General features: G+C 39.0%; 2 protein-coding genes across 4 annotated transcripts; one reads left to right on the plus strand and one right to left on the minus strand.

Annotated features, from left to right (window-relative positions):
• The first annotated feature begins 13254 nt into the window (after positions 1-13254).
• On the plus strand, positions 13255-15327 carry LOC135126878 (aarF domain-containing kinase 1). Its single transcript, XM_064053079.1, has 4 exons — positions 13255-13971; positions 14018-14599; positions 14651-14829; positions 14878-15327. Exons 1-4 carry the CDS (start codon positions 13537-13539, stop codon positions 15230-15232), a joined length of 1551 nt encoding a protein of 516 aa, XP_063909149.1. The 5' UTR covers positions 13255-13536; the 3' UTR covers positions 15233-15327.
• LOC135126879 (oligoribonuclease, mitochondrial) lies at positions 14827-16583 on the minus strand. Of its 3 annotated transcripts, none has more exons than XM_064053081.1 (4): positions 16333-16583; positions 16172-16281; positions 15960-16121; positions 14827-15910 (listed from the first exon to the last, which is right to left on the minus strand). In XM_064053081.1, the coding sequence occupies exons 1-4, from the start codon at positions 16352-16354 to the stop codon at positions 15563-15565; spliced, it is 642 nt and encodes a 213-aa protein (XP_063909151.1). In that variant the 5' UTR covers positions 16355-16583; the 3' UTR covers positions 14827-15562. The 3 variants fall into 3 exon arrangements, with proteins under 3 accessions (XP_063909151.1, XP_063909152.1, XP_063909150.1); XM_064053082.1 differs by having other exon boundaries at positions 16172-16209; positions 16300-16583; XM_064053080.1 differs by having other exon boundaries at positions 16172-16254; positions 16300-16582.
• Positions 16584-18674: the final 2091 nt, after the last annotated feature.

The raw sequence follows: 18674 nt of genomic DNA on the forward strand, positions 1-18674 counted from the left end.
TTTTGTACCATTATCGACGTCTATAATTACCCAAGCAACAAATATTTCAATTTTATTTTCATGTTCAAAAAAAGAAGACAATTTATTAGTCATTATTATTTTGATAATAGATAAGGCGCAACAAAATTAATTACCAGAGAACAAGTCCCATACATACCTTTTTTACATGGTCACACTTACTTAATAGTATCGCAACCTTAAATTTTGTTTATTTCTATCACCTGTTGACTACTGCTAAAAATAAACACATTTAAATGTATTTAAATACATCAAAAAATTTGCACAAGAAGTGATACCGTGCATGCATGGATTTTCTAGATACTCGCACATTTATGTGCAAACACTCATGTAGAACATAATTTTCCATAAATGTATTTCGTGATTCTGAACTCTCATTTATTATTAAATAATAAATAATAAATAATATACCTACCTAACTTAAATGTAGATAAAACCTTCAAATAGTGACTTTATTTCAGCAGGATCCACTATAAAGCTGCACTGACTGGAATTTTTACAGCTATAGAACAGTAATTTCATCAAGACCGCCATTTCGCACTCTACGATAGAGTAAGGGCACCATAGGATCTAAGCTAGACCCCTGCAGCACGCCTGAAGATGGTATAAACAAATCGAAAGTGAAATGACGATATCGCACAAAATTGGTACGTTACATAAATCAGAATAATGATATGGATTCGGAAAAAACAAGTAATTAAGTTTTTTAAAAGAATTAAATGATCTATTTGCCTCTGTACCTATATATTATCTCTGCTTGACCTAAGTATTAATTTCAGAAGAGAAATTCAGTTTTCTCAAAATTACAACATTACAACATCATCAAACCTTGCTCTTTTGAAGACCAGAGTAATCCAAACTTGTTTTCATACAACCTATGTATATAATAAAAAAGTTTAATGAAAATGATCTTAAAAGAATTGCTCTTTTGATGTATTTTTTTCCGAAATGTTACAAAAAAATTTAAAACTTTACCGTTTAAATTCAGTTTTTAGTGCTATTGATATACTATTTTACAATCTAGAGTGAGAAACTACGAAACTTAGGGAAAACTATCTAAAACTTTAAGATATTAAAATAAATCAAATTAAACTTGGATAAGTGAATTTTCTAAAGAATTCTGAAACAAATAATTAGATTAATTGACTTGAATTTGCTAGAGTAAAAAGAAGATAAAACCTAAATAAAAGATTGGAGAATTATTAATACTTTGTTCTTATAATATTTATATTCGAGGGTGACTGTCGCGTCTATACAATGATTTTGTTAACAATTGCCCTTCAGTAAAATGTAAAATCCAACACTCAATGTGGTGACACGACATTCCAGGCCTACCCTTGGTACCAAATCATTTATTGACACATTGTATTTTTAGAGAATGCGTGGCGGTTTTAATTTATAAGCGTACACAAATTTGTTCGAATTCTGATCAAGGTCACGCCTTTGCATTCACGACAAGAATTATTCGTTTGAGATTTTCGAGCTGTGCAATAGGTACTCGACGTTTATGTATAAGTATTTATTGCACCTGAAAGAGCCGAAATTACAAAAACTAAAGCAATTCTAATCATTAATCAAACAACATTCTTGACATCTCACGAGCAAGATCTGCTTGTCGTTAAAAAATTGATTAAGTGAAATTACTAAAATACAGGTTAAGAATAACTTTTGAATTGCATGTGTCTGGATTCTGGATTCTGGATTCTTAATTTATGGGGGCTGACCGTAGCCAGCCGGCACTTAGGCCTCGCCTTTGGGCCCATTGTACCTTCCCCAAGTCCATATCAGGGTGTTTTCCCGCTCCTCTACTCGTCAAGCCACCCAACTGCTTGAATGTACTTGAGTAATGCAGAGGGTGGAAACTCCCTGATATTTGCCATACTAGGCCAGATGTCCCCTAGTATGGATTCCCTGTAGGAGGCTAGGGCTGGACACTCACGAAGAATGTGCTCAGCTGTTTCCTCTTCTTCATTGCATCCACGACAGATTGGGTCTGTTACCACCCCTATCGTATGTAGATGTTTGTTAAACTGGTAATGTCCCGTAAGGAATCCTACCAGTTTACGCAGTTTGTCCCTTGAAAGTGAGAGATAAAATTTCGTCAACTTACGGTCTGGTGTCGCCATACAAGCTCTACTATGCCGACAGCTGCTCAACTTCACCCATATCTGCTCATGGCGTCTTTGGGTATATTGCTTTACGAGTTCGTTCGAGAGGGCGACCGAAGGCGTGATTGCCGGTTCGGGTCCCCAGAAGGGCATGCGCGCGGCTCGCTTCGCCATCTCATCCGCCCTCTCGTTTCCTTCGTTGCCACTGTGTCCTTTGATCCAACAAAGTTCCACACTATTCCTCTGCGTTACATACTTTAGCGTTTGTCTGCACTCCCAAACCAGCCCGGATCGAACCATACAGCTGTCCAGGGCTAGTAGTGCAGACTTGCTGTCAGTAAGTATGCGTTTTGATTTGTTGCCGATTTCACGTTCAGCAATGATTCTAGCTCCTAGCATTATTCCCATCAGTTCTGTTTGTAAGACAGACGTGTGGGTGCCGAGAGGTACACTGATTTGTGCGTTCAGTTGTTCGGAGTAGATGCCGGCTCCTGAACCACTATCTGTTTTGGCACCATCGACATAGATATCTATGTCGGCTCGTCCTTCTGAATTATCATTCATTGATATTCTATATGTCTTCTCATATATTAATTTTGTGCCCATTCGGTCACAACCCATCCAAGGGTATTCTGTTGAACGCCTCCGTTAAGATCCGAGTGTGCTTCGTTATGCGGCCTTGCTTGTTCCATACTCCCAGAGAGTGAAGTCTTAGAGACGTCGTCATTGCCGCTTCCTCTATGTAAAGGTTAAGAGGTGCTAAGCAAAGAAGAGTCTCCAGAGCCGCTGTGGGAGTGGTCCTCATTGCTCCTGTAACACTGAGACACGCCATTCTCTGAACGTGTTCAAGTTGCAGGGCTGTTGTTTTTTGTCTGGCTCTGGGCCACCAAACTAAAGCTCCATAGCACAGCATCGGTCTGACTATTGCCGTGTAGATCCAGAGGGCGATCTTGGGATTTAAACCCCACGACCTTCCCACCACCCTACGACATTGCCAAAGAGCCGAGCGTGCCTTTTCTACTTTATCATCTACATGCTTCTTCCAATTCAGTCGCCAGTCCAATACAACTCCCAGGTATTTGACTTCGTCCGAAAGTTGAAGCGTTGTGTTAAATATTTTTGGCATCTGTAGTGTACCAATTTTCCTTTTCCTGGTGAACAGGATTAGTTTCGTCTTTTCTCCATTAACGGAGAGGGTATGTCTGCTGCACCATTCCTCGACTATTTTTACTGCAGCTTGCATTATCTCACATAATGTATCTGCGTTTTTTCCTGTTAGCAGAATGACTAGATCGTCCGCGTATCCAATTGTGTGGTAGCCAAGATCATTGAGGCGTCGTATCAGGCTGTCAACGACAGTATCCCACAGTACAGGAGAGAGAACTCCTCCCTGAGGACATCCCCTGTCTACAACAGCCTCGATCTCAGTGCCACCTACATTAATCATTACTTCCCTATTCCTCAGCATACCGGCCACCCACCTACTTAGGGTGGGGTCCACGTCGTGCTCTCGTAGGGCTAGCTCTATGCTTTTGAAGGTCGTTTTATCAAACGCTCCTTCAATATCCAAAAACATTCCTAAGGTGGAGAGTGTGTTCTCCATCGCCCACTCTATACGGTTTACAACTGTGTGTAGGGCCGTATCGGTGGATCTTCCTTGGATGTAGGCATGTTGGTTCGGATGTAGAGGTCGCTTGCTCAAAGCAGTCTCCCGAATCTCTTTTTCGCTTAGTCTTTCTAGCGTTTTCAGCAAGAATGATTTTAAGCTAATTGGTCTGTAGGATTTAGCCAAGGTGTAATCCTGTCGTCCTGGCTTAGGTATAAAGATAACCTTTACTTTTCGCCATGCATTCGGTGTGTAGCTGAAAGCCAGACACGCCCGAAGCATTGGCAACAAAATAGGGCGTAGTCTGCTCATTCCCCTCTGCAGGAGGGCGGGATAAATACCGTCAACTCCTGGAGATTTGTATGGGGAAAAGCTGTCCACTGCCCACTCCAGTCTGGCCTCCGTGACTACCTTTGCCGCCAGCGCCCAGTCCTTCGGGGAAGGTTGAGTACCGGCTACATCCCTTTTGGAATGGGAGGTAGTCCTTGTGCTGCCTGGAAACATGGTCTGCAGCAAAAGTTCTGCGGACTCTTCTAAGGTGGCTGTAAAGGTGCCATCTTCTTTCTTTAGGAAACCTAGTTGTTATGTGTGGTCCTTCGAGAGAACTCTCTTCAGCCTTGCGGCCGAAGCAGTCGACGTTATGTCGCTGCAGAAGGATCTCCACGTTTCCCGTTTCCTCTTTCTTAATTCTTTCTTAAACTCTTTCCGGTGCTCTTTATAGGCTTCCCAGTCTTCAGTTTTCTTAGTGTTTTTTGCTCTATTGAAAAGTTTTCTTAGCCCCGATTGAAGTAGGCTGAGCCTTCGGTTCCACCATGGTGTACCTTTGCCCAGACTTTCCTTCTTTAGGGGGCAACTTTTCTCATACGCTGACATTAGAGAGTCATTGATAATGGTCAAGGTTTTCTCTATGTCTTCTGTCGATCTGTATTCTGTTGGTATAGACTGCACGGAGGTCCCCAGTCTGTCGTCCAGTTCTTCGTTGTATAAAACCCAGTTCGTCAGACTAGGGTTCCTGTACGTCTTTGTCTCCATGTCTATACATTTTGATGTATACATGATCCATCTATGGTCTGACACTGACGCCTCTTTAGAGACGTGCCATCCCATTATATATTGTGAGATATCCCATGTAGCCAGTGTAATATCTATTACTGACTGACTACGTGATGTTAGAAAGTTGGTTCGTAGCCTCGGTTGAGAATCTCTAGATTTGTTGATAAAAGATATTCAGCTAGTGTTCTTCCTCTATCATTAGTGTCTTTGCTCCCCCACAACAGACAGTGGGCATTCGCATCGGCACCGATGATGAGGTTTATATTTCCGGTATCACAGTGTTCCACCAAGTTCGCCATTTCCCATGTTGGACATGGTTCCTGTGCTCCCTGTGGTAAGTACACGGATGCTATTACCAGTTGCTCTTCGCCTCTTCCTATGTTACACTTAACATTTACCGCAGTCACATCCCTGGAGCTGACCTGAGGTAGGAGGACGGCTTTAATTTTCCTCGGAATGTAGACGCATGTCCTTGGAGATTCTATTGTGGTACCTGAAACAACAGTGCCATTTAAATTGCTCAACCCTGCGATCCTGGATTTTACTATCCATGGTTCTTGGATTATTGCTATAGTGTTCTGCATCTTGTCTAGACGACGACACAAAACAGTCGTCGCCATGCGACAATGCTGCAGGTTAATCTGAATGACATTTATCTGCTGCAGCGCCATCTCTGCAACCAAAAATCCCATAATTGTCCTAGGAGACACGAGGCACATGTCTCAGGCGAGCCCGCCCCCACTGGTAGAGGCTTCACCCCCTGGGGTTTCTACCTCTTCCATAGGGGTCCGCCCTTCCTGAGCCGACGCCTCGTTCTCCTTGAGTTTCAGGTTGAAAGAGGACAGCATATAATTGATTCTGCCCTCTCTCTCCCTGATTATCTTGGCCTCTTCCATCCCAAGACCAAACACAAAGAGGTTGCCTGGAGAGGCAGCCTCGGGTTTGGCCTCGCGATGGAAAAGAAGCCATTTTTTGACGTGGGCCCATTGGTTCTGACCCTCCAGGCGGCGAAGTACGACTCCTGCGTCCACCGGTGGTCCCGGTATCCACAGGGTCGCCCTCACCAGGCTTGGTAGCTCAGCCAAGGGGACCACGTTAAGTTGTGCGCCCTCCCACAAGGGTGTAAGGGAGCGCACTGTTTGTTGTAGCCATTTCAGGGACAACTCGTCTTCACAGGTTATTCTTAGGATTTCCCCTGTGTACTTCATGCCCCTGAAAGTGGCTGCTTGTCTACCCGATGCCAAGCACTGGTCAAGTTGCCTGTCCAGCGCTCCCATCAGGCCCTTTTGTACTATCTCCACCTGGTCAGCAGTCAGCTTGCCAAGTGGATGCTGCACATCAATCACAGCTACACGGAGATGACTTGCAGCCGCCTCCCTGCAGCTCTGTTCTCTAGAGGTAGTCTCCTGCCTCCTCATCCTCTTTTGCTTTTCAGCTGCCGGAGGTGTGGAGGTTGAAGACCTCACTCTCTTCTTTGACCCTGAGGTCTTTTTCCCCGCGGGTTGTTTAGGGTTGGCTATCGTAGCCTGCCCTTTACCCTTGGGGTTTATCCCGGAGGAGGATGGACCCGGTTTCGGCGGGTCGGTATTCGCCGCCTCCGCCTGCAAACGAGCCTTCCTCCGCCTTTTTACCTCAGCCCCGCAGATTCGCTTCCTCCTAGGAGGCTGCGACCCCACATTGGCCGGGTTTTCTGTTTGAGGTGCACCCGAAGGCACTTCCTCAGTGGTTTTTTTATTATTATTATTTTCCATGATCTGGATTTTGATTTCGTCCTCCTGCGTCCCCACCCACCACGGAGTCCAACAAGGGGACGTCGAACTTCGACGTCAGGGCTAGCAGAAGGATATAGCCCCCAGGGAAGCTCATCCTGCAGTACGCAGCCTCAACTAGTGAGGTTACTCGTGCTCAGACTACACTTCCCCCAAGGACTCACCCTGTCGGCGGTCTGACCCGACGACACAGCCGATTGATCTGAGATGGGTTAGTCTCGACCTCCCGTTTTGGTGGAAATCCAGGCCAAAGAGGCGTGTTGCCCAGCCTTGGTGACACACTGCACCAAGGGGGGCTCAACCTCCAGGATTCCTTCATCCCACCTTACGGGTCTCCACGCACAGCACAAACACGCGGGAGCTTGTCCGCGGGGCTGTTTTGACGACCCCACACCAGGGGTTTAATCCCGGGGGGGCACGTTTATTTCCAGCCCTCCTCTACTGAACCGCCTTCGCGGCCGTCTAAGCCGACAACCACCAAGGCATGTCCAGGCAAGACGAGCCTCAGCCCTAACCTACATATCTGGAGAAGGGAAAAATCCAGGTCGGACTTCCACCACCCCCAGGAGTGTTTAGTTCCGGGGGGCATATCCGCCCTCCCCAGACCTCCCTTCCCCAGACAATGCCGGTCTCCCCCTATCCGCAACCCTGGGGACGCGCCTGATAGGTAGCTCAACCCACAGGAATTGCATGTGTCCTTGCCGTTCATTTTCTACAGACTACTTATCACATCCGATCATGCCATAATGTGTACTTAAGCTACATGTTGTAATTGCATAAACGGAAACAAATTTGAAGAAGTATCAGCGTGCTCAGAAACTAAAAGTTTGCAACATTATATTAAGTATGAGTATAACAAAATATACTGAAAGGAAAGAGCTACTAGTACCTAATGAAAATCACTGGATGAAGTTTCGTATACCTATTGAATTCTGGCAACAGGTACCATCCGAATTACGCTACTCGTAATTCACAAGGGGGAAAAGTTACAATTTATACAACAAAGTATCGGGCCTGTTATTTGAAAATGAGTATTTGGTGCAAAGAAAAAATATTATCAGAAAATTTCCTCCCCTCCAAATCTTCAGCCGAATGATAAAATTTGTACAAAATTGTAAAACCCGCGAAAATTTAAACTTTAACCTTGAACTGTGATCATCAACAAAATGAAGTCTAACTTTGTGTTTTGCGAATCATATATTTGAATATCACAAATTTATACGCATAAAGAAAAAGCGAAATCTACGTAAATTAAAGTAACTGTATGGAAATACCCAAGTTATGCAAAAATGTGCTAGCAAATTTAAATTATTTATACTCAAAGAAACAATAAACTTGCCACGTTGTAAAGAGAGCGGTCCCTCTCAATGATTTTATCACTATTGGCAGGTTTAACCACTGTGGGTATAAGATACACACCTCGTCTCTATGCCCGAGAAACCTGCCTCATATTATACGCTATACCCCGTCTTCACAAGAGAGTCAGTTATGTCCAAGACTGCCCGTTTAACGCGAACGCCGAATTCCCCATGAATAACAATTCAACATCTATATGGGCAAATGACACTAGAAAAAATTTCAATTAAAAATTCGAATGTTGTATTTCTCGAAATCAGAATGTTAACTAAATGAGTACTGGAATTACACCACACTCTATCAAGAATTTTACACAACAAAAAATTTACATAATACAATTATACATTAATTTAAGTCGTTGACCAAATCAAAATTAAGTTAACATAAAACAAATAAATGTAAAATAAACACAACGTACACATACTGAATAGTCAGAATCAAAATAAGATCGTCTCGTTAAACAGTTCGCTCTGAAGAGGTGTGTTTTAAGAATAAATGTTCAAATTCAGATTGTAAAGTAAACATCTAAATAATAACACAAAATAAACATAAAATACCCCTTTCTGTTTCGAGTCCATGATCATATTAGTTTAACCGATGATATTTTTCAGAATTCTGTCTCTCCAATATAGCTAAAGAACCAGTTTATTCTTTCGAGCAAGAAACTATAAATAATGGATAATACAGGGTTTTTAAAATGATTCTACGGGCGAAATTGGTCACGGATTTCAAAAATACCGCTTCGCTGAAATTACAGTTCTCACTTATCATTAATGTCATTTGTAACCCTTAATTTAACGTCATCGTTTTTATTGTTTTAACTATAGCCCCTAGAAATACATAGTACCGTCATCCATTGTTGTACGAGTGGAGCAAATGCAGTTGGTAACGTAAAAAATTCCCCTGGTTTGGAACCAAATTGTGTCAGCAGAGAGTTGACAGCGCGTAAACCCAAGGTTAGTTAATAGAGAATCTATTAAATGACTTTGGCGTAAACCGTTGTTGTCACGTGGTCTTGGCGTGGTCTTTTTGTTTAAAGTCAATTAAATGTCAATTAATATAACTAATAACTATTAAATAAGATGTTATTGATTAAATTTTATATTTTATTCAAATTAAAAATCCATATTTTGTATGTAAACTACAAATTTTAAATCCAACATAAAACCATTTTCAATTTCGCTCTGTCAAATGGTGTTAATAATTTTTGTCTTTGTTAAGTTTCCGCCAGGTTTGCTCCACGGTGACGGTACTATGTATTTCTAGGGGTTATAGTTTTAACGTTTTGCACGTGTAAATTACAATAATTATCGTTGATCCAAGCTCAAAACAACATAACAGTCGTTTTTGTGCTAGGAAGCAATGGTTTATTCTGTTGAACAAGACACTTTCATTCTTATGTCTTGTTATCACAATGAGACATTGGTAAACGAAGAGTTTGTATATTCTGTAACCGCTTATAAGCAAGAATAATATCTGATCAAATACCGTAATTTTAATAATTCAAGAAACATCGTTAGAAGCTCACATTAGAGATATAATCAACAGATATGTTCAAACTGGTAGTGCGACAAAGGAAAATCTCTTGGAAGATTTTCAGTATCTGATGAAGTTGTTGAAGATTTGAGACGACTTGGGCAGAATCTCCAAACATCTTTGACAAGATTTCTTCAACTGTCAGGAGTTCCTGTTGCAACATGAAATTGAGCAATGGGTATTATCAAAAGGATTATAGAACGTTTTTGAAATTAAAAAATTTCAAAATTTACCGTCATGTTTAACAGCAATAAATTTGTTTCTTTTTATTACAACGAACTAGTTTTATTTTTTAATCAGAAATGGAGCATTTAGGCAACCAGTTATACCCATACGTGTGGTATTTGTCGTGCGTACTTGGACATTTAGTAAAATTTTAAACTGAGAGGCGGCACGTTTTCATGACCTACTTCGACCGTATAATCATTTATAGAACCCCTGTATAATAAATTAGGAAAAGCATCCAGATTTTAGCTATCGCTACTAATACATAGTTATAAGTTAAGCCTGAATAAATAAGTGAATTTCCACGATGTGTTTTACGAACATTTTACAGTCAAACAAAAGTTCACGTGCGGACGGGCTCGTCAAAGTTTCACAGCATTTCAGGTTAGGAAAACGTTAATTAATTTCTCTTATACTGACTACACTTGTCGAGGAGGAACTATGCTGTGGTGACCAAATTTTAATTAAAATTTCGCGCTGAAAAAAAAACAAAAACAATGGCCCGAAATCGCATTTGAATAATTTGAATTTGAGAAAAAATTTAATTAAGAAAATCGTTAAACATAGGCAACCATGTGCAAGTTTAGTTCTTTTTCTGGTAGTTGGTAGCTTTTCTAGGGGAATATGTGGGTAGTATCTAGTGAGAAGGTTGGTTGTAAAGTTCACTTGTTTGCTAGAGGGTGGTGACGCGTCACTGTTGTTTGTTGTGTGTGAGCGAAAGCACGCGGTAAGGTAGCTAGGTTATGTTTAGTTGGTTTGGTAGTTAGAAAAAAAGGAGTGCCTTTGTTTAACGAAAATAAAACCGTAACCGATTGCGAGACGACGCCACTCTTTTCCCAACAAGCGTAGCCATATATTATAATTCTTGTGGGTTTCTCCAAACGGAAATATGCAAATTTCGACCGACGTACGTTTCTTCGTTAGATAAAGGGGCGCTGGGCGGCATGTGCTTGCCGATAGAGTAGAATCACCGTCGTGGTACGTGGTGGGAGAACACCCACAACCAGGAGCCCCAAACTCCGTTCGTGCTACAACGCCCCCTATCGGTAATTTTGCTGTGCTCTAAAATGAAATTGATATAGTTCGATCGCCACACTCTTAAAACGACCCGGGTGTCCCCTCAACTTTTGGAGTCATAAGGATTCAAAAGGAGGTGCTCTGGTGCCGCTGTCACTGCATAGAGTTTTTTTTTATATTAAAGTTTTGTTCTCTTGTTGACTGAAATAATTTTAAGTTTGCCGCCACACGTCCGTAATAACTTGTGTATTTGCATCCAGGTACTTACTTCCGATTTTTTCTTTGTTTTTATTAAATTTGTGATATCCAGATATTTACATTGATTCAGAACGTTCAATTTGATTTCATTCAAAGTTAGACAAGTTTCTTTTTGTAGCTGAGAACTAAGAGGTCTTTAACCCGCGGAACTTAGTCGCAGCTTTTTTTTTCTTTGTTTTGTCAGTGGAAAAATAAATGATTTTGTGTCCTCCATATATTTTGTGTTTTATTTAGCGGTACTTTTCCAACCTTGGGGTCCAACACTTTGTATTTGAACGCATTCCGCCACAAAAAAAGCAAACACATATAACCCTATTTTGGAGGGTTTTACAGCGAACGGCAGCTCTTTAGCTGGGACGGGTCGCGGTTCGGAGAGTTCTTATTATTATTATTTTTTTTTTTTTTTTTTGTATTGGGCGCCACGTAGCTTCCTGTTAGGGTAGTTTATTCCGCTACGTCGAGTAAACAGTCGAGAAGAATCAAGCCAAAAGAAAACACAGAAGAAAAAAAAATGAAAATATATTCAATGGATAGGTAATTGATGTGGGTCGATTAAATTAAATTCATCTAGTAATTCGAGAAAAAAATAAAAAACAATTACCATTAGCGTCCAGAAGGGACTGTCACTGAAACATAGTTACGCCTAAAAAAATACAGCAGAAACTGATATGTATTCATGCGTCCTCGGACAAAACTATCTTGCGATATGATAATTAAAAATAAAAAAACTTCCAACAATTTTGATAAAGATAGCTGTAACCGGGCGACTAAATGGAAAAGTAGAATTGTGGGGCGCTAGAGTGGACTCAGCTCGTAACCGTAGTTGTCAGCAGCTCCTCTCCGGCTGGATTGGAATTGATAAAGGAACAGCGGCGTCACCGATCTCTGGATCCGAAGAAAAACTTCAAGGTCAGCGGCGGCTCCGCAAGAGCAACAGCGAAATAAGCAATTGTCGTCGGCTCTTCAAGGGAACGAAAGAGACGACGAAAAGTTACTCACTGCGACGGCATCAACGATAAGCTTGGTTCTTCCAGGAACTCTTCACTTGGGTGCGGTGATAAAAAACCAACGTTGAAATTCCCCATTTCTGCGGTTGATGATACCAAAACGGCTCAACGAAACCTCTTGCCTCGAATGAAACGAGAAAAACCACTCTCATGAGTACTGCCTCCTCGTCCTTGCACTTCCTTCCTTCAGGATCTCCACCAAAACGCTGCCCGAAAACCTCTTCTCTCTCCGAAAAACCTCTCAGCCTTCCCTACTTTTTCACTCTCCGTCGTACTACCTCTTCGTCTACGTCCTGGCATTTCCTTCTTCCAGGATCTTCACCAAAATGCTTCAGGAAAACCTCTCTCTCTCCCTACAAAGTCGATACTTCCGAATCTTCTTTCACGCGGGGTGGGAGTACCAGTGCATTGGCTTGGCAGTGCAACGATGTCGTTAAAGCAACCCCTCTCTCTTTCCCCTTCGTTTCTCAAAATAAGGAATGAAACGAAACAAATCAAATGGAACGTTTATCTTATTCGCCAAAATTGAAACGTTACACACAATGTAGGGTTCCATTTTTTTTGACGATCACAACTAAGGCCAAATTTTTGAATTTTTGAAATTTTCGCGCGTTTTTTAACTTTTTTTCACATATCAATTTAAGACGGGATGTTTGAATTATCACAGTGCGGTTTATTTATTTATTTTTTTAAGAATTGCCTTTTCGTAAAGTTCCAAACAAAATTTAAAACTATAAATACCCTCCTTTTAACAAGTGTTTTCAGAAACGCCACAAAACGAGAAGGGTGTCTCCTGTCTCAAATTCTACCTGTACAACATTCCAAACCCTACAAAACAAAACTGAAGGTTACATTCCGCTACGAATGTGAATACACGAATTATTGCCAACGTTCTTGGAACGATTTTTACCTTTTAAATACGGTTTCGTGGCGTTTATTTTTCTCGGAGGGAAATTTAACTTTTAAATCAGGAAACCACAGCTAGAACAAAACTCCATCACCAAAGCTCTGTCAGAAGCACAATAAATCTTTGGAATTTGGAGCTGTTCTTAACAGCAGATTTGCTAAAATGGGCATTTCGCATTTATTGTGTAGGAATTCTAAACTTTGTCCACTGATTTTCATGAATACTAAAATGAGCGAAGCTTGTGTCCTTATTCATAAATCCATCGATCTAAATCATATCTAAATACATTGCAAATATAGGATGACTATTATTTACACACTCTGTACCTATAGTGGGTATGCAACCCATTATTCGGGGCATATCGTACCTTGACAACTATGATCTTGACCTTTCAACAATCGTAACCTACAAAAATAACATTGACACGAGAGTGCACAGGATGAGCACATGTGACAACGAAAACTTAAAGTGGGTCAGTATCCAAACGCAGAAAGAAAGCGTTATTTCTAATTATTTTCTAAAAACCAAACCAAAATTTCCGCATCGCGCTTTCACGGTGGAAATAATGCACCTAGATGTGATTAACGGTACCTGCGAAGCAACTCGAATTTTAATTGATAAATCTTTTTTAAAAGTAGTCAACGTGTAGAACTGTGAAATATTTTCTATAATAATTATGTCGGCCGTACGTCTTGGACGTCTTCTAAAGTATACAGTGATTGGAGGTGCCACGATTGGAACTCTTGCTAGTCTTCATGGAAATCAATATCAGCTAAATTCAATTGGGATTGTAAGACTAAGTCGAGCAGCGGTAACAGTATTTCAGATTGGTGTTATTTATAAAAGAGATTTGTATGGAAAAGGTCTAGAGAAAAGTTCGGATGAATATAAATCACTGAAGTCAGTATGTCATAAAAGAAGTGCTGAAAAATTACTACAGCTGTGTTGCACGAATAAAGGCGTATATATTAAAGTTGGGCAGCATATTGCTGCCTTAGATTATTTACTACCATCTGAGTATGTCCAGACAATGAAAATACTACATTGTCATGCACCAACAAACCCCATTGAAGATGTGTATAAAGTTATTAGGGAAGATCTGAAAAAAGAGGTATGTGACCTACTGATTTTCCAAAGGTTCTTATTCATTTTTTCAGCCCTCACAAATTTTTAAAACTATTGAACTAGAACCCCTGGGAACTGCTTCCTTAGCTCAAGTACACAAAGCAACCCTTCACGATGGATCAGTAGTAGCGGTAAAAGTCCAACACCCTTATGTACAAGGAAACGCTAAAATTGACATGAAAACTATGGAATATCTAGTGAAAATAATGAGTTGGGTCTTCCCAGAATTTAAATTTCAGTGGCTAGTTGATGAAACTAAAAAGAATATTCCTCAGGAACTGGATTTTGAACAAGAGGGGCACAATGCGGAAAAAATTGCCAAAATGTTTCAACACGTTGAGTGGCTGCATGTGCCTAAAGTAAGGTGGGACTTGACAACTTCAAGAGTTTTAACTATGGATTTCATCTTTGGTGGTCAAGTTAATGATTTAAATTACATTAAAGAGCATGATATTAACCCATTTGAGATTTCTGACAAATTAGGAAAGCTTTATTCTCAAATGATATTTATTAATGGCTTTGTACATAGTGACCCCCATCCAGGAAATATTTTTGTAAGAAAATCTGAAAGGGGCGATTGTGATATAATACTTCTAGACCATGGATTATATGCAGTGAGTATATTAAATAACACCATTTCACAGTCAATTACATTATGTTCTAAGAATTTAAGTGATGAATTTCGAGTTGAATATGCAAACTTCTGGTTGAGTATTTTAAATCGAGACCGGAAGGCAATGAGGCAACACAGCGCCAATTTAGGAATTAAAGGGGACCTGTATGGACTTTTTGCATGTATGGTAACAGGGCGCACATGGGATACTATTTTAAAAGGAATTGATAAGTAATTAATAGTTTTTTATTGGATTAAATTTGATCATGTTGTTTTCAGGCAAAAACCAACAAAAAGTGAAAAAGATTTATTCCAGCGAGAATTTCCCAATATTTTGCCTCAAATCTCTGGAGTCTTAGATAAAGTAAATAGACAAATGCTGCTCATCTTAAAAACCAATGACTTAATGAGAGGGATTGAACATACTCTGCAAACCAGTGCTAGAATGGGTGCTTTTCGCGTTATGTCACAGTGTTGCGTAAAATCGGTATACAGTCAAAGAATTTGCCAAGAGAGTTCAAAAATTAGGAAATTTACAGTAACAGTGGCACAGTATTGGGCACTCTTTAAAATTAAGTTGTATTATACTATTCTAAGTCTAAGACAGTTATCAGTACAAATCTTGGGTACATAATGACATGACAAAATCCTTAGAAAAATTGAAAAGTTTAAGCAGACTCAAACAATGTATAGCCTCAATCTATAAATAAAATTAAATTATTTATATAATGTGATGTTTTATTGCATTTATATAAACAGGCTAATGAACGCATGTATACTGTGATGCCTATGTACACAGACTTTAATTAAGTAAGGTATATAAAGACCAAAGTGGAATAACATTACATTGCAACTTTGGTTGGTGACTTAATCCTTTAATTACATTTATTTTTTATTAACGCCGCTTTCAATTTTTTCGCTGAGATTACAACTATTAAACTTATAAGCCTACTTTAAGTTCACTTCATGATTGTTTGAAAAAATTATTTTTATAGTGTTTCAACTCATTTATACTTTCTTTGATGTCAGACAAAGCCCTGTGCGACATTCCTTTCTTTGGAGCAGATCTATATACATCAAGATTCCACCTTCTACATAATTCTTTCACTGTTGACACATCAATTATTCTATAATGCAAATATTCGTGTAACCTGGGCATGTATTTTCGCAAGAATAGACGGTCCATATAAACGCTATTTCCAGCTAAGGGGCTCACTTTTTCAGTCACGTAATCTGATATAAATTCCAGTAATTTATCTTCAGCCTGTGTTAAACTTAGATTTGATTGCAAACACGCTTCTGTTAAACCACTCTACAATTTCATAATTTAACAATTATGTATGTGTATAAACCTGCCTTACTTTTCCATGCTGATTTTTGCACCATTCATTCATGTTGTCTAATACATTCTGTGGATGATGAATGATAAGATCTGGACCTTCAGCTACTATATTTAAGTCTTCGTCTGTTATAATGCAAGCAACTTCCATTATTTTGTCCGTTCCTACGTTTAGTCCAGTCATCTAAAACTCAAAAAGTTGAGTGACTAATTAGGATTTAGAAAGTACCTTACCTCCATGTCAACCCAAACCATACGGTTCACTTCCACATCTAATGTACGATTTTTTACATTTGAAGAAAAACCATTAATAAGACCTATGACCAATATGATTTCTATAGTAACTAAAAAAAGATACTTACTTGTTTGCGCGCTTTTGGTAAATGTTACCATACTGTTGACCATGCTTCGTATCATACTGACTAGGTTAGGTGTGAATTAACTTATTGATATTTAACTTGTGGTCACTGTTGGGTTAAGACCGTAATAAATTTCAAAACATATTGTATTAATTAGCATAACATAAAAGTTCAGACCACTTTAAATTTATCTGATTCTCCACTATATAATTGCAAATTTTAGCAAATTTCTGATAGTGTTTTGGCGCAATTATTTTCTAGTTCACCAGTCCATGCACACTAGGAAATTTAGTTTTGTTACGTTGCCAGGGTTGCCTTGCCTGACAATTACTCAATACAATTTGAGCAACAGACGGTTTCTGAATTGTGGGTTGTCTTCTTACCGTAGATTAATAAATGTGACGGTATAAAGCACAATAAAGAGTCAAGTTTGAAATTCCTGTACGACAATACTTTGAATTTTTTAAAGCTCGTATTGTTCTTGGGGTCTTGTTCTCTAAAATAACTTTTCTTTGTAGAGAATGAGCTTACTAATAAAAAAATGGGGATATTATTTACTATTTTATAAAAAAAAAAACTGGACAAGATGAGTAAATCAAGTTTTCATAAATCAATGAACAACAATAGGAATAAAACGTTCATGTCAATGTCACTTGTCTAGTTTTTTTTTTATAAAATAGTACAGGTCTTAAAAAAGTAAGTTTTGTGAATTAAAGCGGTATCAGTTTATTAACGATTTTCTAATCTGAAATGCGCAAAAATTTAACTATTCCATCAACACGTGTAATTTGGTTTTGTTTGTAAATTCACAGTACATGTTAAAATTTTCTAATTGTTCATGGTTCTAGCACCCCTACAATTTTCACTCAGCTCGACATTTTAAAATCCTTTCACTGTGTAGATAATAATAATCGTGTTATACATACGTTTAAACTCAAACAATTTTATTTCTCAGGTCGTTTGATAACTTTAATACAATCTTATCTTTTGGGTAGAAATCCGCATGTCTCTTAATATGGCTAATCTTTTTTATTTTATTTATTTATATATTCGTGTTATTAGTAGGTGATATCTTTTTCTTATTATTTTAGGGCATTACACATTAAATTCCCTCATCGGACCTATTACATCCATAAACTCCTTTCTAGTATGTGAAATATTACTGGGTTACTCTTTTCTTTACTTTCCTCTTTTGATTAAATATGAGTGTATCCAGCTATCAAATTACAGGTTTTCTACACCAACTACTGAATCGCAACAACTGTCATCGCAATTATCATAACAACGGCACTTGCGATTTCTCAAATTCAACGTGAAATTACCCCCTATGTTTACACTCTTATCTATAAAACTCTAAAACGAAAAGGTTTAGTTTTACATACATATTATATATATGTATACCTTACTGCGCCTGAAAGTGTTACGTGGGACACCCGGTATATTATATGGCCTAAGTATTGTTTATACAAATTGTGGTGTATAAATGCACATAGAAGTGAAAATGATTATAACTTTAATCAGTGAGTATAGAGTTAAATACATAGTCACTGCTTTAATGAATAAAGTTCCTATTCTCAAAATCACATATGCAACCAGTATTACAACAACTCGTTAGACATCGTTCACTGTAAGATCAACACAATTGTAAATCTGCGTAGAAGCACAAAGTAAGTTGGGCCAAGTCCACTTTCAAATTTAAGAGATGCGCGCACCCTCAGAGGTGTACGCAGTGCCGAAACTAGCTATAGGCCGAGTAGGCCCTTGCCTAGGGGCGCCAACGACAAGGGGCGCCAAATTCGTCCAAAAATTATGATGTATAGTTTCGGAAATTTCATTGTACCCTATAAAATTTTATTGGCAATAACGAGACGCACAGTAGTACAATAGCAAGAGATATGTACAACTTAAGTAATCCCCAGATGTTAGAAACTTATGAACGGAAATGAGCATTATTTATGAGTACAACTACCTGCCAAATATTCTCAGACAAGTTCGAGTGAACTGGTGTGAGCCATAAATATTTCTTACCATTGTACTACTGTCCGTCTCGTTATCGTCAAGAAAATTTTATAGGGTAGAATGAAATTTCCAAAACTATACCAAGAATTATGTCATATTAATCTTTTTTTATTTTGGACGGAAGCTCAGAAACATGTAACCGGTGCGACAGGTTTTTTAATGTTGATTTTATTTTGAACTTATATAATATTTATAGATTTATACATGTTATATACCTATATGTATAATCTCGAATTTTTTTCTTTTTTTTATATTTTATCATAGTATCTGTTTTGCATACTTATTAAAAAATATAAATAAAACTGTTCTGTAAAATTGCATTTTTATGTGTAGGGGAGGGGCGCCTAACGCAAGGTTCG

The sequence above is a fragment of the Zophobas morio genome, unplaced genomic scaffold (genome assembly GCF_036711695.1).
Source record: "Zophobas morio isolate AGI-343-1 ecotype UQ-CSIRO unplaced genomic scaffold, CSIRO_AGI_Zmor_V1 ptg000011l, whole genome shotgun sequence".
NCBI lineage: Eukaryota > Metazoa > Arthropoda > Insecta > Coleoptera > Tenebrionidae > Zophobas > Zophobas morio.